This window comes from Poeciliopsis prolifica, unplaced genomic scaffold (assembly GCF_027474105.1).
Source record: "Poeciliopsis prolifica strain line A6 unplaced genomic scaffold, Auburn_PproV2 SCAFFOLD003, whole genome shotgun sequence".
NCBI lineage: Eukaryota > Metazoa > Chordata > Actinopteri > Cyprinodontiformes > Poeciliidae > Poeciliopsis > Poeciliopsis prolifica.
Window position 1 is genome coordinate 16,884,153 of NW_026562378.1, and position 21,979 is coordinate 16,906,131.

Here is a 21,979-nt window from a genome sequence, read left to right on the forward strand (position 1 = left end):
GGGATTTAGTTTGACCTAGTTTTGTTTATTTGGTTCTGTATTATTTACTATTTTAAGAAAATAAAAGATAATACTTTATTGAGCCCTTTGGGGGATCTGTGCTGTTTGTCCCAGTGCAGCATAGCACACAATAGAAATTAAAATAAGGAAATGAATGAAAAATAAAATAATAATAATCGTAACAATAAAAACATACAAAATAAATACATTTTGTTATGCATTGTGTTTGTATATTTGTAACTTGAAGCTGTGTGCAGCACTTTGTGCAGGTGTTTTAAAGTCCTTTATAAACAAAGTGACTATTTTATCACACAAAACAGATGCTCAAAAGACTTATTAAAGCTAATGTGATGAAAGCTGTTAAATGAGGTTAAAGGTCATATCTGTACACTCTGTGAATTATGCAAAAGTAATTTTCTTCATAGTTTAATACAATTCCTATTTCTGAAAACATGAACTCCTGTCTGTATGTCGCCCTTTCTGCGAATTCAAGTTGAAATGTTGAAATAATTAAACGCCACTGAAGACACAATAAATACATGACAGGAAGCATTCTCTCTGCTTCGGGGAATCTATGAATAAATTATGAACTCAGCGGCAAATCCTGACTCCCAGATGGGTTCCAGTCCATCAGTTTTGTTAAATGACTGCAGCTTCTTCACTTCGAACATCTGAGAGAGATTCCCTCTCTGCTGCATGTTCCGTTTGATCAAGATCAATTTCTCCCAGTCTCTGGTCTTTAAAGCACCTCAGGGAGCAACCATGTATAAAGCATCTGTCAGTTTTTCTACGTTGGCATCTAATTAGCTTGGTTAATCAGCCTTAAAATGGGGCTTTTGAATCAATAAGTCAAGGCCAGAGTTTAGACCTGATCTCCTCGAAGACCAGCGTTACAGCTGGATGAGAACGCCACACAATATAAAACGCTCTCGCCCCTCTGTGTTCAGTTTATGTTTGTCTTTTCTCTGGAAGATTTTTCTGCTCTCTTTCTGCTCTGCAGCTGCAGACACTCCACAGCAAGAAGAGGAACTGACGCTCACAGCATCCAGTTGACCCCTCGCATATCATAACTGCCTAACGTGCACCTCCTTTATGTTTGTCCTTATCACAGTCATGTAATCACAACCAATCCAGTCCTTTCACCTCCCATCTTTCTCTCTCCCTCCCTCCCTGCCTATATGCTGCCTCACTTCTTCCTTGAGCAGCAGCGGCGGCGGCAGCAGCGGCAGCAGCAGCAGCGGCAGCAGCAGCAGCACTGAACTGGATAGCGTCTCCTTCAGCCGGCAGCACAGTCTCATTTCTCCACACACCAGCTCTGAGTGAATCCTCAGCAGGGGTGTTTGAGATATTAGCGCGCTGTGGGGGGAAACGGCTCAGGAACCTCTTCCAACCAACCTACAGAGGTAAGACTGTTGGTCCAGAATACCTGTCGCCTCCCAAAGTGAGAGAGGTTAAAGTTGCTACCTTCAGGGATCACACTCATGTCAGAATCGCAGCAGTCTAAAAAGAAATAATGATAAAAACTTTAATTGGATTTCTATTTTAAGGTGTTTTCACATCTATTCTACTTCGTGTCAAAGTGTAAGACAGAGATGTCAGGGCTTTGTGTTTACAAGCAGCTTGTGATTGGTGAATAAGAAGGAGTTTGTAGATTGCTGGAACAGCCTGACCTGAGTTAATCCTGTTTTTTGTTTGTTTTATGGGGAAACGGTACCAGCCACCGGTCCCTGTGTGAAACGTTTAGCACAGATTAATCTAACTAACAGGGAAATGATCTCATTTCTGACCCTGTTAATCTCAAACCTGTTAGATTTGCACCCCAACACCTTGTTGCTTGGACATGTCGTCCATTTCTGCTCTTTTTCCACAGAATGCTGTAACTCCTGAAAATGCACATTCAGGTTTAATATGTTTTGTTTTTGACAACACTTTCTGCATGAGAAAAATGTTGTTGTGCAGGATTGCATGAGTGCAATAAAATGTGGTTTGTTTAACAGTTTCTTATTTAATGTTTCACCCTTATTACATTTAAAAATGAAGAAGCATCTTTTTCAATCAATCAACTGAGCATCTAAAGTATACTCTTTACTCTGTAGTATCAGTTGCGGTTTTTGCATTTTAACATTTTGTTCCACCCTCTCCTGTGTAGGATATTCCCAACAAGCCTTTTTGTCTAGTGAAACAAAGGTGGACAGAATGAAAATGTCAGCTCTTTTGTGACTAATAGTATCGCTCTTCCGCTCCAAAATCCTCCTGACAGAAACACAAAAACATTGATGATTTGACGATCCTGACGGTGTTTGGTGGATTATCCTCACCATCAGCCCCTACAACTCAGCTTAAACGGGTTTAGATGTCTGAACCGAGCGCCGACATTGTGTGACGTTGTGATAATTTTACACAATCAGGAAATTTCTGAAAAACACAAGTAACAAATCAGACTCATGATCAGAAAGTGAAGAGTCCAGAGTTAATGAATCATTTTCTGATTTAATTCATTTGGCTCAAACATTAAATCCTAATGATATTTTATACTGACAACTAACTCTTAGAGCATTTTAAACTTATTCTTAGGATTTTGCAATGAAAAATGTTTGGATTGTTTGGGAACATTCTGTTTTATGATATTCACACACCTTCAACTGCAGTAAACTTCTAAACTAGGTGGTTCATAATTGAGAAGTTAATGATAAAGTACTCACTGGATTGAAATTTAAAAAACAAAGTCTGGTGTTTTTGTGTGTTTTTTTGTTTGTTGTAGATCTATCCTGTATTTTAATTCCATCTTCGTTTTTTTATGTCTCTACCAGCTTTCTGCATGTTTTAATAAATCTTCCTCACAGCTTACAGAAGCTCAGTCAGGAGTCAGTTTTTGCCATTGATCTCGATTGAATCCAGGTCTAGACTTTGACTGGGCCGTTGTAAGACTTTAGGGTTGTAAGGTAAACTTCTGCTCTTTTTTAGCCTCCAGTAGGTTTTCTTCCAGCATTTACTTCCATATCTCCCCACAACTTTCAAGTAATTTCATTGTCCTACCTCAAGAAAAACCTCCACAGAGCATGACACAGCCACCACCATGTTTCACAGTGGAGATTGTGTATTCAGATTGCCATGCAATGTTTGCTGACCCTTAGTAAACTGCAAACAAGACCTCTAGTGGTTTTCCTCCAGACTCCTTTAATTCTCCACATTTGTGGAGTGCAAGGCTGCAATCAGAAAATAAATATTTATGTTGTGAAGAGATTTCTCTGCAGTTGTCATGAGCCTACTTAATGTTGAACATCCATGTGTTGGTAGGTCTGACGTTGTGCCATTCTGTTACTGATTAAGGGACTTTGAAAGTCAGTTGGGATTTCACAAAGTCCAGCACACTTTGTGAACTTATAATTCACAAAAGTACAAATTATGTTGTGAATATAATTTTGCTGTAATTTTCAGAAAAGTTTGAGTTTGGATTCATATATGTGTATCTGTCTGGCTTTCCTAAGCTTCAGGGTCACTCTGTAGGCAGCTGAAATAGAAAATTAAACACACAAAGTTGTCATTCAAATTGTTTTTTTTAAGGCTGTTTACTGTTTGTGTTTTACATGCTGAATTTCGAGGATGAACAGATTAACTTTGTTTAGACCAGTAACATCTCTGAGCTGTGTGGAGTCTTTTTAATGAGTGTTTTGTGAGTTTTAATCTCTGACTGGCAAAATTTGGAGATGCCTGACCTCTGCTTCAGACGGGTTATGGAGTGCCATAACTAGTTTTGACTTTCTGAATATCATATTTAAATTTATTGGCTTATAAAGACAAATCAATCGAGTTTGGATGATGTCTCAGAAGCGTCTTGAGTATGTTTATTAATGTAAATAAATAGTTGCAACAAACACTGCAAGTTCACGTTGTTTTCAGCTTTAATGTGGTGCAGCAGGACTGTGGCCCTCATTCAAACTGATCCAGTCTGAGGATGGCGGCGGCTCCTCGACAGACTCGATGCTGCTGTGTAATGCCATTTCTGTGCCCATGAGTATTCATCAGCAGGGACTAATGGGGCGCAGCAGTGTGAACCTCTGATTTACCGCCTGTCCACTGGCAGACCTAATGATAGGGCAACACTGCTGGTTATGGAGGAAACAGGTGCTGCTGAGTGAATAGATAAAGAGAAACACTCAGCGACTGGTGATTGTTGTTTTGTCCTTTGCACAAGCGCTCATTTGCAATACTGTGCTCAAACATATGTAATTATTATGCACAGAAATTAGCTTGCTTGAAGCAGAATTACGGTTTTATCTGTTTATGCTTCTGTTTGAGTGTCAAATTGGGGCCAAATACTTTCAAAATGGTCAGAGAACGTAAGCTCCCATTTTCTTTGTGCCAAGGTGTTTCCAGCATGAATGCCACATTCAGAAGACAATCAGTCGGCTCTCAGAAACAGAAGCACATGCCAAGCGACAAAACCAGAAGTTTCTAAATCAGCTGCTGCACTTGTAGTAATTACTAAGAACACTGAAGCCTGAAGATTTCAAAAAGTTGATCCAGGAGCTCTGAAGTTATTAAACATCCCAACTTCAGCTTTGTTATTGAGAAGTTGATGGATATGAGCCAAACACAGACCAGGGTTTTCATCTCCTTTGAGAGGAAATGAAAATAAATGCTAGAAAAACGTTTCTGGATGCAAATGACAGGATGTTTTTATTTTTTCATGTGCTCATTTCACTTCTTGGTGCAGAGTCCATGTTGTGACCTTTTATCTTATGGTTGCTTTGAGCCAGAGGTTTGTTCATTTGGATCCCCAATTGCCAGAACCATAACAATGGCTACTCCTCCTTTGGTCCACATCATTAAAATAAGCATTTATTATAAAAACAGTTACACACACTTAACATAATAAGTGTATGTAAGTGTGGAGGTTCAGTTTCATAATCATGTCTATTCACTTTTGAGTTGTTGTGTCACATCCGTTTGTTTTGCTAAACCGGATTTGAATGCAGCTTATGTCACTTTTTCTTTTAAATAGTTTTATTACATAAATTTTCAGCTACTCCTACTGGGTAGGATTTGATACAGACACTCGATGGACTTGATTCTCTCTGATGCTTTCACAAAGTTTGGCAGAGATGAGGAGAGCTGACACTTTTACAGCCTCCACTAATTGTGCATGCATCAGGCTCAAAACCAGCAATGAGTGAGGCAGAAATAATCTGGATCTCTCTAGAAAGGAGCATCAGTCTGTGTTTGTGCAACAGGGTGAACTCTTGAAGTTGTTGTAGGTGTTCAGTTGTGTGCAGCTGAAGCTCACTCGCTCCAGGTCAGCTGGCACAGTTTACCGATGGATCGCTGCCTACACACGCACACGCTCAGACACGCATGCAAACACATGCATAGCTGTAGCTCTGTGCGTGGATCATCCCACACTTTCACGGTGTCTCTCCCGCCAGAGCCGGCAGTTTGGAGGAATATGGGCAAATCGGAAAGCCAAATGGATATCATGGAGAAATCAAGTAAAGCTGTGAAGCGCCGCTGGACTGTTGCAGAAATCAGTCTGTTGGTTCTGCTGCTGCTGGTGAGCTGTGCCTTGGCAGGGCTGGTCGTCCTCTACACATCAGCTGTGAAAGGTAAAAGCTCTCTCACGATCACACTGGAAATGTCCAGATGAAGAAGTAATAATCAACCAGTTTATGTCTTGTTTTTATGAAAAGGGTAGTATAACTACAGAGAGGACTGAAACTAGTTTCTACAGCAAAGAACAATAATAATTATCCTGGCATCAGTAGATGTTTGATGTAGAAATATTGTCTTTAACTGTTGAAAATCTGAACAATTCAATGCTGAGAATAATGTTGCTTTCATCCCTCCTCAGAACAATCAAACAGGCCGAGTGTGTCCAGGAGTTCAACAGGTGAAGGTGAGTCTAATGTTGGAAATTAAACCTTGAACAGACGTTTTCATATCGCTTGAAAGCAGGCACATACAGAGCTGGACACTAGGTGGTGCTAGAGCACCTGCACTTTTTCCCGCAGAAAAAAAAAGCCCTTTTGAAATAAAAAAACAAAACAAAACATTTTTACAGTGCATTATGTGTGGCACAAGTTGCAATTTCTGAATTTAAAAATCTATGTTACCAGTGCCCCACATTTTTGTAATTTTGCCTGATCAATCAATTAATCTGTTGTGATTTTGCTAATTTATTAATGATAAGTATTTTTGAAAATGCATCCTGGTTTTGAGTAGATTTTTTTCTTTCATGTTCCTGAACTCCTTTGTAGGTGTTTTTAAATAGGTGTCTAACTATGTAGATACAGCTCCAGAAAGAATTATAAGACCACTTAAAATGTTCAATTTCTCAGAGTAGATTTTTTATAGGGATATGTTTGAGTGAAATGAACATTGTTCTTTTATCCATTAACTACTGAAAATTTAGTATTTTTTTGCGGAAAATGAGAAATGGTCAAAATAACAAATTGTTCTCATCTGTTTTATTTGGACAATCTGTTTTTTAAAACGACAGATTGCTTGAAATATTTTCTTGTTGCATGTGTGCAAATTGGCAGTGAGGTTAAGACAAGGTGCCTTTTTGCACTTGAGCACCTGTCCCTCAAAATGTCAGCGCACGCCACTGGCTGGGAGAGCTTTCTTGGCTGCAGAGCTCGTCTTCCAAGCATCAGCTGTTACACAACAGCATCTTCTCTGTCTCAGCTGGGGTGTAACAAAGAGTCCGCTCCACTCTTTCATAACTGCTGACACTGTTTGTTTCCCAGGCCAGATGTTTTGCTCCGACCTCAACAATGTGTGCACGACTCCAGACTGTGTCACTGCAGGTGAGATGAGAGCCCTCTTCACCCTGACCGCTAATTTTATTTTGAAAATCTCTTATCCCCTGTGAAAACCACATGCAGAGACATGTGTGCGTCCTTACTTCTGTCTCTTTTTGCCACTCTTGCTTTTCTCTCTGTGCAGCTGCTCGGCTCTTGCAGAACATCGATGACTCTGTGAAGCCTTGTGATAATTTCTACCAGTACGCCTGTGGGGGTTGGCTGGAACGGCATGTCATACCGGAGACGAGTTCCCGCCACAGTGTCTTTGACATTCTGAGGGACAAGCTGGAGATTGTCCTCAAAGGTCAGAGGGGCTTAACCTTTGGTGCGAAGTGGGCCGCAGCATTTGGAGAGCTTCGATAACGCAGGTTTTGTTGTTGCAGGTGTTCTTGAGACAGAGAGTGAGCAGGACAGAGACGCCATCAAGAAGGCTAAAATCCTTTACAGCTCCTGCATGAATGAGAGTAAGATTTTCTTTAAAAGGAGTTCAGAGGAAACTTAGATGCTGTTAAGATCAGCAGCATTCTGCAGGATAAATTCAGCTTTGATTGAAGAATTGTAATTCAAAAGGGTCTTATTCAAAGAAGCTAGTTACATTTACTTTAATTTTTATGTAAAAAATGCATACATAGTATGTAAATACACAGTATGTATGTCTGATTTTAAAGTTTTGTTTGAAACCATGAAACAGCAGAAAGAGAAAATATCTGAGAAGGGCAGGGCACGTTTTGCATTGATTTTAGTGGACTTTGTATCAGCAAATGCCTGTTTTTACACAACTCCATTCACATGCAAAAAACGTCCTGATTGGGGCATCTCTACTTAAAGTCAAACAAAAGGTGAACACTGAACTCTGCCTGTCATTAGTGAACGTGTCTGGTGCTGCCAAACTGGCGCCTGCACACAATGACATTTCTCAGAATGAAATGCTTCTCTTGAGCTTTTTCCTGTCAGATCTTAAACATCTGACTGCTGTCCTGTGCAGGCCTCATAGAGCAGCGGGACTCACAGCCCCTCCTGAAGCTCATCGACAGCATTGGAGACTGGCCTGTGGCGTCAGAGGACTGGAACACCACAACAGGTGACAGAAATGTCTCCCCTAAACACTCTGACTGATGTTTCCTACACCAGCTGGCATCTGTGCAGCACATCCACACATTATCACTCCTCACATACATGCATTCAGTCAGAGCTCAGCTTGCTGTATTTGCGCCCAGCGGACTGCTGAGCACATGCTTTGTTGGTGGGATCAAGAGGCCCGTCGAGGATGTTTTTTTCCGACGAGCAGTCAGGTGTGGGTTTCTGGAGGGTGGTGCGTGGGCAGAGGAGCAAGTCCTCAATCAGGACTCTGAAGCAGGCTTTAAATAGGATGTGCTGCTCATCCTCGTGCTCCAGGCTCTTTCCACTTTAATTAAATGTAATCATGGATGGTGGCTCAAACAGAATTAGGCATGCATAGCTGCATCTGCGCACAAGGATTTACTCAGAAAGCCCCGTTAATTTGCAGCGGAGGCAGCTAGGTTTCTGCCGCCTTAATATGATCATTTCCTCACAGCTGCCCACGTGGTTTGAAACTTTTTATTCTGGTTTTTACTTCAGGGGAAGCTTGGAGCCTCGAGGACACGCTGGCGATGCTTACGGCTCGTTTCCACAAGAAGGTGGTGCTGGACCTGTATGTGTGGACGGACGACCGGGACTCTCAGCGCCACATCATTTATGTAAGACAATAGCATTAACAACTAAAAGCAACTATTAAGGCTGAGTTTTTTTCCCTTTGGAATTGATCCAATGTAAACAACAAAGCACTTTATAAGAAGATGTTGTTTTGTTGAACCTTTTACTCTTAGGATTTAAGTAAAATATGCACAAAACGATGCAACAAAATCCACAAATTCTTTCTTTTCTCTAAATTTGGTCTATATAATAGATATTTGTTTATTAAAAAAATCTTAATTAATGGGTTGGACAAGTGAAAAAAAATAATTTTGAAAAACAGAACTGTGTGACAGTGTATATTTATAGAGAGGAGCGTCAAAAGGCAGTGGATCAACACAAACTACACAATCACCTGTTTTACAGAATTTGCAGTGAAACAGATAAATCCAGACACAATGAGGAAAGAAGAAAAGATGGAGGGTTTAAACACATTTGAATGAAATAGTAAATAACTCAAACTGTGGCTTCTTTCTGGAAAACCACAGCCGGCTCACAGAAACATGAAAGTCGAAGGGCATGGAGTTATTGAATTTAATCACTGTTGTTTGATAAAGCAAATTAACACTTTAATTCATTCTGATTAATTGTTCGACTCCTGGAGGATGCAAGGAATGTTTCCAAAACCAATTTACTATTCATTTGGAAGGTTTATACACTAATAATTAAAATCTTTCACCTCGTTTCCTTTAGCAGCAGCTTTAAAATTTGGACTGAAAAAATGTCCTCATAGCTCCTAGTCCTATTCTATAATAGATATTATTTGTTCTTGTGTTTTTCTTTAGATCGATCAGCCAGGACTTGGAATGCCATCTAGAGACTATTATTTCAATGACGGAAACTACAAAAAGGTGACATTTTGCTAAAATCTTCCAAAAACACTTAAAAATGAACAAAAGTTTGGGTTTTTGTGAACAACATGCAGTTCACACTGAAGCGTTAAAAACAAACCGATAACTTCTAGGTTTCTGTCGCAGGTTCGAGAAGCCTACCTACATTTCATGGTGTCTATTGCGAAAATAGCCCGAGAAGACAAAAACTTGACTCAGGATGACGAAAGAGTCTGGGAGGAAATGATGCAGGTCCTGAGGCTGGAGACGGACATCGCTAATGTGAGTGAAGATGTTGATTCACCAAAGTAACACGGAGAAGAAGAAAACTAACATCGAGCCTCTGAAAAAGGAAACTTCCAACTATTATTTTGTTTGGAAACAGTTTTTCAGGCTGTGGTACATGCGACCCTCCCTCAGCGTCCTTCAGTGAGAAATTAGCAGATACAACCATGAACAATGATAATCTGATGTCAGGATAAGAAAGTTAACCACATTATGAGACTCCAAATGGAAATAGCCAAAGCAGAGGACAATATTTTAAAAAGCTTTATGGAAGCTGAAGTATGTATTGAACTATAAACAAAAGAAATGTTTGTAAAGCTACATTAATTTTCTATTCAGTTGAAAATTGAAGTAGTGTAGGAGCTGATCCAGTGCTGTTAATTCTGCTTTTCTCAGTTCAGTTCAGGTCCACCATGTTTAAAACTGCAAGCTTTAGCCATCCTATTCTAGTTAGATGTGATTCTTCTTAGAAATAAGAAACTTCAACAAACAAAAGTAAGGTGAGAATGAATCAAAATGTAAACATGAAGAGATTTTTTACAGTTTTCTTCCCGTTTCTGGACAGGCAACATCACCAGCAGAGGAGCGCCAGGATGTTACAGTTCTGTACAACAAAATGACTCTCGCAGAGCTGCAGAGCACGTATAGCTTTAACGTGAGTCGCATTTCTCTTTGGTCTGCTGCTTGCTGCGCCTGTCTAATGTCTGTCCATTCATCACTTTAATGTTTCATGTTTCATGCACTATAAAAAAGACACAGATCACAATTGTTTTGAGCTTTGAGTTTTCCAACAGGAAGAACTGGTGTACCTCTCAAGTTCTTTGCACTACGCACCAAGCAGTTTAAAAGACTAAGTATCACCTTTACTAAACTCTACAGAAGTGCATGTACACGTCTGACATTAAAGAAAGTAAACAATTAGAAAACAGAGACAAATTTGGTAATCCTCGGTGAGGACGAACAAAACTATTAACTTTCACACAGTTTAACCTCTTATAATTGCACCCAGACTCCAAACATTTTTAGGCACTGGGTGCTTGTGTCGTGCTTTTGTTGTTTGACTGATGAAGAGGAATCAAATCTTGGCTGAATTGTAGTTTCTTGCACAGTGAAGAATCACCACTGGAAATGCAGAAAGCTCTTATTTTCTCTCTATTTCTGAAATTTATTCACACTTCATGCAGGAATATTAACTGGATATCTGGAGGTTATTTGTTTTACTGTAAGGCCAGCACTAGAGAAATATACAATCATTTATTTGTTGAATTTGAGTAAAAACACTGTGAACAGGTGTTCATTTTTTCTTTTCAGGGTTTTAACTGGACACGGTTCATAAAAGGCGTCCTGTCGACAGTTTCCATTGACATCCAGCTGGATGAAGAGGTTGTGGTGTACAGCTCTCCCTACCTGGAAAAGATGAACGACGTCCTCTCCAGATACAGCATTCAGTTAGTCCACAGAAAAACCCAAAGGGGAGATAATCAAGAGACATTGCAACCAAACCAAACACAGTTAAATCTTTTGTTCATGTTGCAGGACTATGCAGAACTACCTCACATGGCAGCTCATCACAGACAGAGTCAATAGCTTGAGCCGCCGCTTCAAAGATGCCAGGGCCCGCTACAGAAAGGTCCAAACAGCCGACCGTCACTCTGCCAGACAACACGAGCCCGCTCCAATGTAAGCTGACAGTGTGCATGTTTGATCAGGCTTTATACGGGACCACTGTGGAGGATGCTTCCTGGAGGGAATGCGTCCGTTACGTCCAGAGCAGCATGGAGAACGCGGTCGGCGCGCTGTACGTGCGCGAAACGTTTGCAGGAGAAAGTAAGCGAATGGTGAGTCTGTCAGGCTTCCCATCTGCAGCTGCAGCAGTTTGTGTCATTGCTGCAGCCCTGAAATAAACTCAAAGGGTAAAAAAGAAATAAGCTTGCAATCATTCAGTCGGCTTGAGTTTAAATAATTTACAATTCAGTGATTGTGGGAGCACCGCATATTCAATCTGAATGAAGTACATTTCAATAATATTCTTGGAGAGATCAAGAATGAAACAAAAAGTAACAAAGACAAAGAAAGAAAACCCATAATCTTTGATAAGCAGGAGCTTTGTAAGTTTCTGTTAAACAACCATGCACACACAAAACCATATGTAAAGGCAGCTGGAGGCCAGAGAACCAACATGCATGTCTGAGCTGACAGCAGCATAACTAGAGATGAGATGATTCAGGATAACCTGAGACATGAGAGAGGCTCAGTGTCTTACTTTAACTTGCTGCAATCCATTTGCTCTTTAGCAACATGTGGATACGTTTCTAATGAGTTATTTCAGTGCACAAGAGTTAATCATGTCAAATAATTACCAAAACCTTTGTGAGGTATTTGACTTGTTTGAAGGGTTCCTTAAAGTTCGATGGTTTGACTCTTCACAACCATCCACAACCTTTTCCCTTTGTCTCATATTATAAAGTTCAAATTAAAAATACAAATGTACTGAAGACAATTCATCGCAGCCAGATTCTCACATTTATCATCAACACAACTGTAACAAGACTCTGTGTGAGACAGGATGCTTGGAGCTGCATTCATAGTCTGACCACTCCCTCCGTTTTATACATGATGTACTCCTCAGCTTTACAAACAGCCTTTTTAATTGTCTCATTATCTGCATCCTAAATCACAAAGGAGGGCACCGCAGTAATTACCAGTTTAGTATTTGGTGAAATTGGGTTTCTTCTTTTTAGTATTTATCGATGCTATGATCATAACTTTGGCTGCAGTCTGTTTTTATGTGCAAATGATGAATCTGGGCCATTTTTATGTCCACTCCTTGCGAAGGATGAACCCAGATAATTAAAATAAATGCATGTGCGCAGATGCTGAAATGTGAAAAGGGCAGGTATCCAACCCTTTTAATGGACTGGATGTATTCTTTGAGATTCAGTAAATGTACAAAGTAGAGGATTTAAAATGCTTGCACTTCATCTGCATCCCCAGCATTTCCAGTTTATTTAAAAGTGTTAAATTCATTTCTGTTTAATTTATCCAACTGACTTGAATTGTTTCCCGTCTTCTGGTTTTATGAAAATGAATTTAAATGACATATTTGTGACTAATAGCTTGTGTTTAGTGAAGAAGGGTTGCATGGAGTACCTGTGGTTTGTGAGTATCTAACCTGCAGCAGTCAGAATGTTCAGCATTTATGGGCAGATTTTCCTCCAAAACAAATGCAATTTTTAGTTTCATTTTTTTATATTTTATGAACTGAACAGAATGTGTTTAGATACTCTGCCTGCCTGCTACCAAAATGTGAGAATGTGTGGAAGATGAATGTGCAGCTCTCTGCTTAATCTTGAGTTTTTACTGTTTTTACATTGGTGAATGCTTTTATCATGTTGAAATTACATGTACAGTGCATTGTAAATGAAATTGTATTTTAATTGGACATCTCCTTGCTTTTTCTGGAAAGTCTCACTATCTTTATCACTTGTTTTAGTAATAAAATAAGAAGTTGAAACAAATAAAGATCAAAATATTCTATGAGAAGTTTTGAGTTTTGCTCCACTTACACCTGATAATTTTCCCTGATTTTTCAGCCCAACTGTTGTGGATGAAATACAATACACTGAACTCTCACAAATTATCTGTTAAATTCCACTGATAAACCAATAAGAAAATAAATTAAAAGATAATAGAGTTTTAAATATGTCAAAATCAAGTGTTTGCTGGACAAGTGTGGCGCTAAAATTGTATTCATCAAACCAAGGCATGAACCATTTATACTAAGCTGATTATAGAAACACTAATCTATGCTTTTAAATGAATTCAGTATTCCTATGTGCAACAATGAATGCAATTTGTTTTATGTTTTCATTTCTTGTTTCCACAGGTCAGTGACCTCATCAGTAAGATCCAGACGGCTTATGTGGAAACCCTGGAGGAGCTGAGCTGGATGGACGCACCATCCAAAGAAAAAGCAAGAGAAAAGGTACGAAATGAGGAGACAGATGGGGTGAATTTTTAAAAATGCTTCAGAAAACCACACTAGCTGCTCTGAATCTGTGCAGGCAATGGCTATAAAGGAGCATATTGGCTATCCAGACCATATTCTGCAGGAAAGCAACCAGAAGTTGGATGAGGAGTACGCTCATGTAAGCAGAACCTGACGCTGATTGACAGTCTATTCTGTCTGAAATATTTACTTATCCCTCATTTCTTTTTTTAGCTAAACTACAGTGAGGAACACTACTTCGAGAACATCCTGGAGAACCTTAAATCTGAAGCACAGAAGAGTCTGAAGAAGCTCAGAGAGCCGGTGGATCCTGATCTGTAAGTGGAAGATTCCTCAAAAACCCCAAAATGTTGGGCTGATGGTCACTGCGATGCTTTCGTACTTTTAGAACATCCTAAGCATACAGACAATGCAAACCTTGGCGTCTCTGTTGCATGCATAATAAAAAGGATGCACTTAGTTGAAAGAATATGCTGCTGATGGTTTTATAGTCAGTGTGACTGAACTGAGCATTAAAAGGAGTCGTTTTGGTCAGCTTCCTTTAGTGGTTTCACAGAATAATATCTTTATTTTCAAGAGAAAATGCACAAAATGCATTTTTGAAAAAGAATCCTCTTCACATCTCTCCTCAGGTGGATCATCGGTGCTGCTGTGGTGAATGCATTTTACTCGCCAAACAGAAACCAGATAGGTGAGCGGTTCACTGCGATAACAGGGGCTACTTCTGTAGAGATGCAAGGCTTCCACTGCGCTTTGAAACAACATTCATACATCGAGAACTTTTCCACATTTTGCAGCTTTTCACCTGCAACATTTTAAGTGTTTTGGGGGAATTTTATGTGACAAACCAACACAAAAGCGATGCAGGACTGTGAAGAGGGAAGAAAAACATGGATGTAAATAAACAAATACTAAATGTTTGCTTGAAATTTCAGAGACATGCTCTGAATAGTTCATAAAATATTGTTCATTTTACTCAAACGTATTCCTATAAAATGTAAAATCAGAGAAACTGATCACTTTAAGTGGTCTCTTAATTTCTTCCAGAGCTGCACATCCTATGGAGAATCTTTGCAAAAACCTTTAACTGGATTCTCTCAATCCAATGTTATCATGCAGTATTTTGAAGAGAAGAACAAGCTCTTGTTATGCGAAGCTCGTAGAAAGACCCGTCCTAAAAGCACCTGCAGCTTTATTTCCATGTATCTCTGAAAAGGTTGCACCATAAAAATACTTGAAGATTGTGTTTGCAACAAAAACAAATGTGGAAAAGCTTAAGAGGTGTTCAAAGCCCTCAGTCAGTTTTCACTGAGCATTCATCCTTTGCTTTTTTCTGTGCCCAGTGTTTCCAGCAGGAATCCTGCAGCCGCCTTTCTTCAGTAAACATCAGCATCAAGCTCTTAATTTTGGGGGAATAGGAATGGTTATCGGACATGAGATCACTCATGGATTTGACGACAACGGTGAGAGTAGTAGTAATAATTTGCCCCTGATAAACTGATGATTAAAAACAACGGTGCTCTGATTTTATTTCAGTGCTGCCTCTCATGTTTACACGCATCACGTTTGCTTACCCATGACTGACGTCTTATTTTCAGGGCGTAATTTTGACAAAGATGGCAACATGCTGAACTGGTGGAGCAATTACTCTGCTGAGCACTTTAAGGAGCAGTCACAGTGCATGGTGCAACAATACGGCAACTTCATCTGGAACCTGGCAGGTGGACAAAACGTAAGCCTCCTGTTTTTGGCAGAGTGTCTCTGTTTTGACAGTAATATCACGCATTATGTAACCACCAGAGGGTGTTTATGTTTGTCTGGCTGATTGCAGGTTAGTGGAATCAGTACTTTGGGGGAGAACATCGCAGACAATGGAGGTGTTCGTCAAGCCTATAAGGTACATGTCAGCCACCTAAAAAAGCACATGCGACTGCTTGAACTTCAACAAGTAGCCCCACATATCTCATAATTAGCCGCCTGCTGACCTGCAATGGGTTTTCTAAGTGAAGGTGTGTGTTTACAGGCTTATCTAAAGTGGGTGGAAACAGAAGGCGAAGAACCTCGACTGCCTGGTCTAGACATGGATCATAAACAACTTTTTTTTCTAAACTTCGCTCAAGTAAGTGACGAGGAAACATGAGACAAAACAAAGAATATAACAGAAATTAGGATTGGACAATAAATCAATAACAATAACTATCGTGACAGACGCGTCATCCGTGTCAATATGTTACATTCAGTATAAGCGCACAGCATTCTGGGAGATTTAGACAAAGGAAAGTCTTTCGCTGCTCAACCTCTAACAGAAAGGTCGCTGGACTCGACTAACTCTTTGGTTACCTAGCAACTCGCTGTGTTGCCTAGCAACAACCTGTGGAGTAGCTGCGCAGCAGCAGTTTCAGGTTCCACAAACAACATGGCGGTTTTTAAACAGAAATCAATAATAATCAATATGAGCTGATATGAAATGTTTACATGGTGAAAAGGGTTTTCAGCCATATTGTCCAGCCCTAGAAGAAACGGATCTGTCTGGGATAATAGGACATACGAGCCTTATTTCAGTCAAAAATGATAAAATATAGGCAATTAATTCAAAACATATTCAAAATTATTTAAGAAATAGGAGCTGTACATGTCTGCACAATAAACTCTCTGCTAATGCGGCTCTATTTTTCTAGGTGTGGTGCGGTGCCTATCGGCCTGAGTACGCCAGCCAGTCCATTAAGACGGACTCACACAGTCCGTTAGAATACAGGTAACATCAACACTGGGTATTTATTTATACAGATTGAGCCTTTTTATGCGTTATCATGTTACAAAAACGCACTTTAATTAGCTTCACTTCACTTTCAAGTGCAACTAGCTGATCTGTGAATTAATCAGAGGTTTGTTAGAGAAAATGAGCCAACAAACAGGATCAGGGAGAAGAGTTCAGAGAACTATAAAACATATTTAGGTTATAATTTTTGTAGCTCTGAATATCTAAGAAATCTTTTCAGTCCAAAGTTGTGAAAGGGAGGAGAACAGTAATCAGAGAAGGAGTCAAAAAGTCCAATAACGACTTTGGAACAGAAGATCTGAAAATCTGTGAATAGAATAACTAGTAGTTGCAAACTGCACAAACTTGTCCTCCATAAAGAAGTGATAATTAAAACTCAAAAATTTAATTACAATGTGAAAAACAGTATGGGGTAGAAGACTGAAACAACACCGACATTTTGGGCTCTTCAAAAAGTCACCATAATTGTTCAAAAAGTCGTTAGATTAGATGAGATTAGAAATAGTTTATTAACTGCTGTATTGTTGAGAATAATGTATTTCGCAACGTTACAAATCCAGCAAGTAAAAGTTAGTACAGATTACAAATGAGAAGAAACAGATAGCGATTATTTAAAGAGATTCATGAGAAGTGACAATTGTTGCAATCTGAAAACACAATCTCCTCAGTAAAACATGGTGATGGCAGCATTAAGCTGTGGTTGAACTGGTCAGAGTGGAAAATGTTAGAGGCTGTCAAAGACTTGAGACTGGGGAGGAGGTGTGCCATCCAGCCAGTGGAAAGGTTTGAATGAAAACATATTGATTTGTTAAAATGGCCTAGTCAAAGTCCGGATTTATATCTAATTGAATATCTGTGGGGAGATTTAAAAGCACATTTTCAGAAACGCAAGCATTTTAGTGATCTGCAACATGTTGATTCAAAAGGATGAAAAAATGCACTCCACACATTTCAGATGTTTTCATTACAAAACATTTTAAAATATTTTTTTTTCATCCACTTTATGCACATAAAATCTAAATAAAATATGTTGAAGTTGTGACATAAACTGAGCAGAGGCTGCAAGAGTCTGAACACTTTGGTAAAGCTCAAAGAGCTCAATCACTGGTTAATTTACATCACAAATTGTTTTATTTACAAGCTAATTTGTATGGTAAAAGATCTTTTTTGGACCCATCTGATGTTTCTGTTCATTCTTCATATATTTGTTCCTCTCGTCCTCAGAGTGCTCGGATCTCTCCAGAACTTCGAGGCCTTCTCGGAAGCCTTCCAGTGCCCGACAGGCAGCCCCATGAACCCTGAGCAGAAATGCCGCGTCTGGTAGAAATCCCAAAGCTCTTTACCTTCGGCAACTTAAATCAAAAGAAACAAATGATTCAGAATTTATCTGATGCAGAGCGATGACTCAAACTTAGATTCAGACGTGTAGATGTAAAAAACCTGTAAGATATCCTGGACTACACCCTTGTTTCCTACTTACCTGAGTCTCCCTCAAGCAGGAAGAGTCGTCTGTTGCTAACGGAGGTCACCTGTTCTTTTTCTTGTGCCCTACTAATAAAACCAAGTGGGTAGATGAATGAAAAATCTACATTTAAAAACATAAACCCTCCTGAGAGGGTTAAAGCCTAAAGCTTTTGATGAACAAACCATTAAAAAGTATATTTTATATACATCTTTTTGATTTATCTGGAAACATCTCAGCACAAAGTTGGCTTTGTTTGGTCTGATGGATTGATTCTTAGGACATTCACAAAAAAAAAAAAAAAAACAGAATAAATCTCTTTTTTTAAAGGGTATGAAATAAATGAAGGGAGCTTTGCTAAAGTAAAGCTGCAGTGAATTAAACACACTCGGAGGGTTTTGGTCACTGTAACGTGAAAACAAATCATCTAAAGACTTTAAGACTGTTAAATCTTTGCAGCTTTAAGTTTTAAATTAGCATCAATACAGAGCTGCAGCTTTACATATTTTTACACTAACTGTTTCTCCGTTTCTGCAGACAATTGTTTGCCGAAATTTACTGCAAAAATCAGCAAGAAACCACATTTCACTTTTTTTGGAAGACGCTTGCAGCCTGCAGCTTCAAAGCTTGTTCAGTACCCCTAAAAGTCGTAGATTATAAGTGAGAGGTTCTCCCAGTTTGGACTTTAAATCAAAGTAAGTCCAGATGCTTGAGGGTGGACACCTCCCACTTATATGTTTTATTCATTCACACTTGGCTGAACAATTAAAACTTCTGTTCAGCTGCCAGATCATCTAACTTGTATAATATCTGCTACAGAATCCCAGTTGATTTGTAGGGAAGCTTCTCTCCCGAGAGGAAACAGGATCACAGGAGTTTTAGCCTCGGTGTTCGGCCGCTTACATGAAAGGAATCGGAAACTCCTGGTGTTGAAGTCTTTTGCCTTCTGATCTCGCGCTGATCAGCTCTGTAAGATGAAAGGAAAGCAGAAGTGTGCCTAAATGAGGGTCTGCTGCCGCCACAGGCAGCGACTCTGAGGATTGTTGCCATTAAGGAGGCCGGCCAGGACCAGGACTGTTATTTTCTACCCTTATTAACAGGTAATGACTGGAGAATCAAACCCGAACCAACATCATATTTCAGATGCTGGCTGAGCAGAACTTTGAAACGCAGACAATAGACAGCTGGTTAGGCTATTTGCTATTGGTGTTAAATTTAGGATGCCTTGGTAAACTGAACATGACTGTTAGGTCTCGACAGAGGCTGCATTATTGAATGTGAACGCTGACAATTTATAGTCCGTCTCTTAGTCTTCACCTCCTGGCAAATACTGTTGTGACACGCATGAGCGGGAAGGGAACACAGAGGTCCTCGTAAAAGCTGATGTGTGTACAGCTGAGTATCAGATGCATCTCAGTAAATCAGTTTATCATCGTAAAGGTACTTTATTTTAGTAATTAAGTTCATAAAGTGGAACCTTTATAAATTTTAATTGCTCAGAGAATGGCATATTTCAAGGGTTTGTGTTAAATTTGATGTTTATTACAACTAATCCATCGACTGTACCCACTTAGCAGAGACAGAGGCACGCGTGCGCAGTCTATCTCCTGAAAGTAAAATACAGAAACCATTTAGACTACTTAGCATCTAAAATACCCAGAGAGAACTCATCCAGGATAATGCAATGCCTGAAAATGTTAATAAAGAAAAAAAAATTCACAAACCTTAAAGATTGTGCTTATCCGTGTTACTTTGCATCTTTTTTAAATCCTGTTTTCCTTCCACTAAACTTTACACTACTATGTGTGAATGTGACAGCCTTGGATGTGAAGGCGGTCTGTGTCTTCCCCTTTATTTTTTAAGCCATAACATAAAATAATTGTGTTAAATATTTTATTGGTCTTTTAAAATAGTGTAAGTTTGTCCAAAGTTTGAATTTAATTGCTACAATTAACGTTTCAGTGATATTCTAATGTACTGAGATGCACCTGCCAAGTTAATGTTTGAAATTTGGGAAATATTATCCACTTAAAATATAATTATATTTTAAATGAATATTAAAAATGGATGGATGTTTACTCAAAACATTCATATCTGATCTGATGCTGGTTGGTGCAACTAGAGAGAAATGTGTCGATCTTCAAAGAAAGTTTTGTTTTTTCCCAAATCTTGCCACCAAAACTTCAATGGGTTTACTGATGATGCTGCGTAAAGGGGAATAATCCAGATGTTTTATCAACCATTTGTTTGTTAGATTTTCAAAATACCAAAAAAATACAGCAACTTCCACAGTTATTGTCCACATTGTGTAAAAATCCTTCCCTTGAATTTACATTTATTCTGGTTGCATAACCTTCCACTAAGAAAGAGCAAAAAAACAAAAAAAAACTCTAATATAACAACATTTAATTAGTTTGTGAAAAAATGTATTTTGTAAAATATAAAAAATTTTAGTTTTGGTCATTTCTTTTAAATATTGTAGAATCCATGAGACATTATTCTATTTTTCTTCTACTCTGTAGAAGAAAAATAGGCCCACAGCATCACAGATCCTCCACCATACTTTACTTTGGGCATCAGCATCTTAGCCTCACGTGAGTAAAGTCCCGCTTTTAAATTGAAGTCCCCATAGTGTTTAGCAAATTCCATATGGTTGCGTTTATGATGGTAGGACAGAAAATATATTTTGATGGCATAAAATTCATACAACTGCTATCGTGGTAATTTGTGATAGGACTGCTTCAGAGAGTTTATTTTTCTCTTATCCTCCTCATTTGGTGTAAAATCAAGATAAACTTGCATTCTAATACGCCTACAAACTAGCAGCTAAAGAAATATACTTCAATATATTTAAACCCCAGGGAAGCAAAGTATATAAAGTATATTTTCGGTGTGACTTTTTAGACTATGTCCAGTCGATGTTAATTTCAATGAAAGAAGATGTAGGTTGCGCTCTCCATGTTGGAGAGTTTGTTTGACCCTTTATTTTTGTGATCCATGAGTAAAGAAACTCCTTCCTGTCTGGAGTTTGTACAGGTGCAACTGAACACATTAATCTTTAGAAAGGCTGGCTCTTTGTTCTAGGCTATGCTAACCATCAACCAGCACCAGCTTCAAGAGTAAAAAGCAACCTTCTGATTAACTAAACTTACAAATATTTTCCAAACTGTCAAGCAGTTTCTTTAAAAGGAGAAGCTTGTTATGGATGGAGGCTACATTTGAAGTTGTGATGCAGCTTTGGATTGCTGGCAGAGGATCAACGAGTTCGATTCTTGTATATTTTTCCTTAAAAGCAGTGCAAATGTTCTTAACTGAACACAGAGTTTATATAAAGAAAATGTGTCATTGTTGATTGTGAATGCCTGAGCCAAATCAGGTAAAATAGTTTTAAGTTTTAAATTTACTTAAATGGTGAAAATGTTGCATTGAAATCAAGTACAAATGCCTTTATTTTCTACATACTGTGTTAATCTGTTTCATCTGTACACCCTTCAAAGACGATTATTTATCTAAAGAAATATTTATCAAGTAAAATTGTTGCTTTGCAAGACTTCAGATGAAAAAATGTTTCTATGAATGTTCCTGCTGCTATGTAATTATCTAGACGGCTATTTTTGTGACTCAGATCTGTAATTATTGCTATTAAAGTGACTGTCTCCACTGGTGCAATATCACGAGTCTGCTTGATACGTCTGGTCTTTATACATTCATTTTAATGAACAAATACCAGAATTAAGAAAGAAAGACAAAACAGATTTCAATCTTTTCTGTGCTTGATTCATTGGTGGCTCTGGATTCACTTCCAAACACTGTAATTAGCAATAATTACCTGCAATTTAAAAACTTTCCTCACATTTGATATGAGCTACATCCTGCATAATTCATCTTTTCTAGAAGAATGTTTCTTTGTGTCCAAAGTTGTAGTTTGGACAGTGTCAATAAAAATAATCTCATTTTGTAAAGGCAACAGTAAGGAGAAGAGAACAAGAAGAATTCAGCTGCATAATCCATAAAATAGTCAAGGCACTCATCAATAATCAATAACTGAAGAAAATGTGGGATAACAGCAACATTAAAGAAAATGGATGTTTTCATACC

General features: G+C 38.8%; 1 protein-coding gene across 1 annotated transcript; it reads left to right on the plus strand.

Moving 5' to 3' along the window:
• The first annotated feature begins 1,237 nt into the window (after positions 1–1,237).
• Positions 1,238–21,558, plus strand: mmel1 (membrane metallo-endopeptidase-like 1). Its single transcript, XM_055026970.1, has 24 exons — positions 1,238–1,403; positions 5,427–5,603; positions 5,849–5,893; positions 6,747–6,806; positions 6,946–7,107; positions 7,187–7,267; positions 7,789–7,884; positions 8,403–8,521; positions 9,302–9,367; positions 9,494–9,628; positions 10,197–10,286; positions 10,943–11,079; positions 11,168–11,261; positions 11,341–11,469; positions 13,518–13,616; positions 13,696–13,779; positions 13,854–13,957; positions 14,273–14,331; positions 14,984–15,103; positions 15,239–15,372; positions 15,472–15,537; positions 15,664–15,759; positions 16,319–16,395; positions 17,644–21,558. Exons 2-24 carry the CDS (start codon positions 5,447–5,449, stop codon positions 17,741–17,743), a joined length of 2,310 nt encoding a protein of 769 aa, XP_054882945.1. The 5' UTR covers positions 1,238–1,403; positions 5,427–5,446; the 3' UTR covers positions 17,744–21,558.
• The last annotated feature ends 421 nt before the right edge of the window (positions 21,559–21,979 follow it).